This window comes from Salmo salar, chromosome ssa11 (assembly GCF_905237065.1).
Source record: "Salmo salar chromosome ssa11, Ssal_v3.1, whole genome shotgun sequence".
NCBI lineage: Eukaryota > Metazoa > Chordata > Actinopteri > Salmoniformes > Salmonidae > Salmo > Salmo salar.
Genome location: NC_059452.1, coordinates 100,170,939 through 100,177,903, shown reverse-complemented (window position 1 = coordinate 100,177,903; position 6,965 = coordinate 100,170,939). Strand labels below are relative to the sequence as shown.

The window sequence follows — 6,965 nt, the reverse complement described above, 5'->3', positions numbered from 1 at the left end:
TCCTTTCGCAGATTCTAGCTTTAAGTCAATAAATAATTGTTTAGTCAAAGTTTGATATGTTTGAAGTGACAAATCCGAACTGCCCACTTCGTGCAAAATCCGTGTGAATGGGGTGTCTTTTCCTATGATATTATGCACAAATTCTTTAGTTTCAGTTTAGTTTCAGGGCTGGGTTTTATTTGAATGTTACCACCCTCCAGCATGACACTGTTTATTAATCAGAAACAGCTGCAAAGTTATTTATCTTCGTGACTGAGTTGAGACAAACAGCCTTGTGTTCACTTGGCCGCCTGAATAGCCTGCTAGCAGCCTACTAAAGGTTGTACCGTGTCCAGTACAACGTAGAAAAACGCATATCAGCTATCTTTCAATAGTTATCCATATTACCGGAAATTCATCTTATTCTTTCTAGCTATTCCTATGGCGGATTCAAGGCCGCAATTTATGGAAGACGCTTAGGGCTCTGGTCAAAAGTAGTGCACTATGTAGGGTATAGAGTGGTATTTTGTGTGGTGTTGCTGATATCTTATCTAGTGGTCTGGGTGGTGGCTGCTGTCCATGGTGCTGAATCCTTTTGAAGAGTTCTTTGTGATAGTCTAAATTAATTTGTAAAAAAATATTCAAATATCAATTGACACAAATCGTATTGTTAACAGAAATAACCCAATAGGAATTAGTAGCTGTAGCCCTAGTGGATAAATTAATAAGCAAGCTGGTAAACGTGTGTTGTTCCACTCCAGTAGCACAATGATAAATCACGGAGCAGTTGGTTGAAGCCCATTAAACAGGACTGACTACACAAACAAACACACACACACACACACACACACACACACACACACACACACACACACACACACACACACACACACACACACACACACACACACACACACACACACTGGCCGGCGTAATCACACCACACACACAAACACTTGGCCAACGTAATTACCGCCGCTGATTTGCAACAAGCAAGGGGCCGCTGTAAATCCATGGCCATTATAATTGAAGTATGATGCGAAATGGAATTTACTGTAGCGCTTCTCAGAGAGGCCGCCAGCCGGGCGGTAAATTGTACGCCCGCCACCAGTGGCGTAGATGTCCCTGATGTACTGCGCTCTTTCACCGCGATCCCTAAATCTTACCGGGTGGGACAGGAACGAGGTGAGGGGGCATCTCTCATCGAGACACCAGACCCCAGTTTTACGAATTATATTTTCACAGAACAATAAACATTGTTTAACCGAAGTATGACACGAACATTAGTATTTAGCCTCGTTTATCCTTAGGGTGATCCATAGAGCTGCGAGTCAGCCAAAACTAATGGGCCCATATTTATAAAGTTTCTCAGAGTAGGATTATCAGGTCCTCTTTCTAGGATCAGGCCCCCCTTCTAGGATCAGGTCCCCCTTCTAGGATCAGGTCCCCCTTCTTATTCATTAGCCTTGGATTTAAAATGCAAAACGTATCCTATATCAGCCCTCCTACTCTGAGAGCTTCTATGAATACTGGCCCTGAAGTACCATTATACAATAAGAGAAATAGGCTTGTTTTTGATCATCCATTCAGGCCTTAAGGTAATCTAAAAAGTGACAGTTACAACTCACCTTTCTCAATTTCAATACATATTGGACTTTAAATCAACTGTTAGTAAAATCACATGGGTAATCTATAGTAACAGAGAATTGATGAATAGATTATGTCATACAGATAATCAATAGACTATGGGATGACCCTGTGATGACACCATAGTGTCTATCCTATACTCTACGGTCAACAACACATGTAAACACAATATCCAGTATTCATGGCCAACTCATCTGTTTGTACCAAGCAGTAGGCTATGAAAGTTGGGACATTGTTTGTGTCACAGTCATATAATGGCTAATCACTTTCAAAGCAACAATTGAGTGTTATTTTAAAGCAACGGTATAACAATTGGGCCTACACTGTAGCAGCAACTGACTGGCATTTGACAGAAAGGCTGTAGACTAGCAACTGTGGTAGTAGGCTAGTGGCTGTGAATAGTAACAGGCTAGAAGGCGAAGGGTGTAGGTTGAAGTGATAGCACTCTAGTGGTTGTTTTTAATTAGGGTGTCTAGCCAGGACCAGTGTCAAGTCTCTCTCTCTCTCTCTCTCTCTCTCTCTCTCTCTCTCTCTCTCTCTCTCTCTCTCTCTCTCTCTCTCTCTCTCTCTCTCTCTCTCTCTCTCTCTCTCTCTCTCTCTCTCTCTCTCTCTCTCTCTCTCTCTCTCAACCAGCTCAACTAAAGTGTTTAGTGGGGTTCTCTCCATCACAAGTTGAGGTGGACTCGGGAGATTTAGAATGCGACTGTATGTTTGTCTGTCAGCCTGTCTGTCTGCACGTGCTGTGTGAGTCTGTGAGTGCTACAGGGATTTCTCCTCTGTCTGTCTGACTCACTCACTCACTAAACGAGACGTCAAAAACACATCAGAGAGAGAGAGAGAGAGAGGGGGAGAGAGAGAGGAGCTGCTGTCCGCGCGCCCAAACTCGTAACCTCTCCCTCTTCCACCATCTCACTCATTTTTGGAAAGAGAAGGAACATGAGAATGAAGAAGAATAAAGACTCTTTTTTGTCATCCAACTGACCGAAGAGACTACTGCACCTGTGGTCACAGAGACTGGAGTGTGTCCGGTCTCCCTGTAGGTTTGGACCTCTACTGTAAAAATGGGAAGGAAAACGACATGGAAGTATTATTTTGGTGACGTTTTAGGAGGCGTTCTTCCTACTCTGAAAGGACAGTGTTTTTGTTTATCAGCGGCGGTGTTTGTCTGTTTGTTGTTGTTGTTTTCTTCTGTCAAAGCAGAGGATGAGTGTCCGTTATCCTGTATCTGTGCCAGAGACTCTGGGACAGTGACCTGCCGTGACAACGAGGACACCGAGTTACCGGGAGACATACCGGCGTGGGCGACCACGTTAATACTCAGGGGGAACAACATCTCAACCTTACCGGGTGGAGCGTTCTCCTCGAATAACGGGACGAAACTCAAGCTAACGACCCTCTCACTGTCACATAATGGAATCATGGTGATCGAGGCTGACGCTTTCACAGGACTCCCACGGTTGCGTTTGCTAGATTTGAGCCACAATCGGTTGGTGTACATCTCAGACCGGGCGTTTCACAGTCTGCAGGAGCTCCGCTCCCTTTACCTGAATGACTCGCTCCTCGCACTGGCTGTGGCGCAGCTCTCCAATGCATTGCATGGAGACATTTTATGCAACCTCCACCGGCTGGAGCTATCTGGCAACCGGTTGAAAACCATACCCATTTCAAGGTTGGATGCATTCAACCTCCACACTTTAGTTTTAACCAATAACTCAATCGAAAACATTGGTAAAGAGAACGTCTCCAGTTTGTACCGCCAAAAGCAAGTGCGCGTCTATTTATCACTAAACCCGTTCAGGTGTAACTGTGAGCTGGAGTCGTTCTACTTCTGGTTAAAGAACTCTTCTCAGTGCGTGGACGCTGCGCGCCTCCTGTGCGCCGAGCCTGATGCTAAGAAGGGGATTCCAATAGAGCGGTTACGCAGTGAGGACGTGGATTGTCTCAATGAGAACTTAGAGGCAGTGTCCTACGTGTTCCTAGGGATAGTCCTGGCGCTGATCGGCATAGTATTCCTCATGGTGCTCTATCTAAACCGGAGAGGAATCAAACGGTGGCTCAACAACATCCGCGATGCGTGCCGCGACCAGATGGAAGTGTATCATTACCGGTATGAGCAGGACTCAGATCCCCGGTTGGCTAACGTCGCGGTTTAACGTTCAGTGTTCACTCGTCAATCCATGCCATATATCCACCATTTTTTTTCTATACAGAGTAAACTGTCCTTGAACGGATGAACTATTAGTATCAGTTTGTTATCAGCTGTAGTTGTTTATAATACGTTGGAAAACAACAGACGTGGCTATTCAAGGAGGACAATAGGCCTACGTTGAAGAGGTGGCAATACAAACCATATTGTACAGTACTTGAATGTACATATCTGTAAATATACCATTTACAACACAAAAGAGAACATGCTTATCTTCCACATGAGAACATGAGACTTTTAAAATATAAAATGTACTGAGCCGCCTGCATAACTTTGTTGAATCATGCACTCACTTCACAACAGAATAAATCGTTGGAGTTCCTTCTGCAGATTATTCTGAACTACTTTATCAGTATGAAGATAATGAAAACTGACTGTATAATCTGGAATAACAGTAGAAAAGGTCTCTATTTAAAAACCAAACTGCATATGCTAAAATATGAAAAATAGTTGAAGTATGTTTTGCCCCTGTACTGTACAACCACCACACAGTTATGTTAAAGGAATAGACTGTTTGCTGTGGCATGGCTCCTTCATTCTGATAGATAACTTGTGAGACACAGGAGAGTGTGTGTGCATGAGTGTGTGTGTGTGTGTGTGTGTGAGAGAGAGAGAGACAGAGAGAGAGAGAGAGAGAGAGAGAGAGAGGTGGATGCGTCCATGTGTGCATGGTAATCCGTGCTATGCCAGAATGGCAGGTGGACCAGTCCCTAGGTGTTAAACTGATGTCATATACTTCCATGTGTCATGATGTCTAACAACCCCTTTACCTTTATGAACTGATGGTAATAAGGGATCTCATGGGCATTTCTCCATAAATTACTTAATTTCTCATAACGACCCATTTCACACCTCCAATATCAGTGTACTGTAGCCTATAATCTAAATCATGGTTGCATATAGAGGCCTACTCTACTTTATTCATTTGCAACATTTTACATGCTATTAGAAAAATTGTCAAACATGATTAATTGCTCCTCTAAGTGGCTGCTAAATGACTCAAATGTAATGTAAAATGTTGATGAAGAATAATCTGTGGAATAACCATTTCTGCGGTCTTCATAGCATTGTGCGGGACATTCTACAAGTTCTGAACTCTGGACGTTCTGGAACATATATCTGTTTCTGTATCACTTCCCTCGGAAGACACATCTTGTCACATTACCAGCCGTTTAAAGCCCGGCTAACTGCACATTTCAACACCACCTAATTAAAAGAGGGCCGGTACTTCGGCTGGTGGCAAGTAGGGATCGGTGATGTGATTATGGCAGAACGGAATATAGTTTAATCTCATCACCGCCATGACTAAGACCAGGAGAATGATGATGGACCTATAAATCCACCGCCTCACCCCGCCGCCACAGTTAATTAACGGTCTCTGCAGGCGACCGTGGCTGTTTGGTTTTTAACGGCAAGGTCAAACTGGCTTCAGCGGGACCGGTGTCTCCTGAGGACGGAGAGGTGGAGTAACATCTGTTTGACTTTCCTCTCTAACACACAGCTGCCGTTTTCATTGGTCAACTAAACAGAGATCAGCTCCATGGACAGGGCCCTTAGAGCGTTATACTAGACTAGGGCCCTTCGAGCATTACAATTGACTAGTGCCCTTAGAGCATTACAATAGACTAGGGCCCTTAGAGCATTACAATAGACTAGTGCCCTTCGAACATTACAATAGACTAGGGCCCTTCGTGCAATACAATAGACTAGGGCCCTTAGAGTATTACAATAGACTAGTGCCCTTCGAACATTACAATAGACTAGGGCCCTTCGAACATTACAATAGACTAGTGCCCTTAGAGCATTACAATAGACTAGGGCCCTTAGAGCATTACAATAGACTAGGGCCCTTAGAGCATTACAATAGACTAGGGCCCTTAGAGCATTACAATAGACTAGGGCCCTTAGAGCATTACAATAGACTAGGGCCCTTAGAGCATTACAATAGACTAGGGCCCTTAGAGCATTACAATAGACTAGGGCCCTTAGAGCATTACAATAGACTAGGGGCCCTTAGAGCATTACAATAGACTAGTGAATGAAGCTGTCTTGTTTCACTTAACCTCTCTCTCTCTCTCTCTCTCTCTCTCTCTCTCGCTCTTTCTCTGCCCTGTCTCTCTCTCTATCGCTCAGCAATCTCTCTCTCTCTCTTGACCTCTGACCTGGGAGAGTAAATGGTAATACCTTCTCTTCCTCCCTCTCCTCCTCCTCGGCCGCCTTCAAATTCTCTTCCTCCTCCTTGCCTTCCTCTCCACCTCCTTCAGCTCCTCTTCCTCCTCCTTGTCTTCCTCTTCACCTCCTTCAGCTCCTCTTCGTCCTCCTTCTCTTCCTCTCCACCTCATTCAGCTCCTCTTCCTCCTCCTCCTTCTTCTTCTTCGCTGCTCTACGTCATGTCTGCCTCACAGGGTCACAGTACCTTTACAGCTAATGGGAAGAGAAATGTAGCTTGACTAAGTGGCAAATGGGAGACAATTTCCGTGGTCATGTTCTGCTCCAATCCATTGCCTGTTTGCTGAAAATGTTTAGAAACTGCTAAATAAGTGAAAGCATAACCATGAAAAATAAAGATATATAGTCTCTCTCTCTCTCTCTCTCTCTCTCTCTCTCTCTTTTACTCCAGCCATATTAAATTCACTCCACTTACCAGTTAATCAGGTATTCCTGATTAGGAAACCGAGCCGGTTGCCGAATGTTGCATCTGGCTCTGATCTGCAGTCGCTTAGCAAGGTCTGACCCTCGTTAAATAACTAACAGACTGGAGATTACATTCAGTCTGACTACACTGTAAACAATTACTTTCTGAATTGACCCATAACAATGACTTTAACTGGTCACAAGTTAATTAGTAATGTTTTCTCAGTTTAAAAATACTGCATTTGTTGAAACCAAATATGATTAAATTCCAACTGTTTTATTTGATTATTTCCAAACCTATATGTCAAGTTGAGACCTAACACCAGCTTATTTTCCCTCTTTGGTTAATAAACCTTAAGAATAACAAATACAAACTAATATTTCATGAAATTTGAGGAACTGACTTCTTGGAAAGGTGGCATCATACAGTACGAGGGTGCCACGTTGAAGGTCACTGAGCTCTTCAGTAAGGCCATTCTACTGCCAATGTGTTTCCATG

At 43.8% G+C, this 6,965-nt stretch overlaps 1 protein-coding gene across 1 annotated transcript; it reads left to right on the top strand.

Moving 5' to 3' along the window:
- Positions 1-1,022: 1,022 nt before the first annotated feature.
- Positions 1,023-4,015, top strand: LOC106563656 (trophoblast glycoprotein-like). The gene is made up of 2 exons (XM_014129422.2): positions 1,023-1,164; positions 2,824-4,015. Exons 1-2 carry the CDS (start codon positions 1,023-1,025, stop codon positions 3,777-3,779), a joined length of 1,098 nt encoding a protein of 365 aa, XP_013984897.2. The 3' UTR covers positions 3,780-4,015.
- The last annotated feature ends 2,950 nt before the right edge of the window (positions 4,016-6,965 follow it).

Bases quoted from the DNA above. Each gene is read 5' to 3' on its own strand.
- LOC106563656 (XM_014129422.2), top strand. From the start codon at position 1,023: ATGGAATTTACTGTAGCGCTTCTCAGAGAGGCCGCCAGCCGGGCGGTA. The intron at 1,165-2,823 runs GTGAGGGGGCAT...CTTCTGTCAAAG, and splicing joins CCGGGTGGGACAGGAACGAG to CAGAGGATGAGTGTCCGTTA.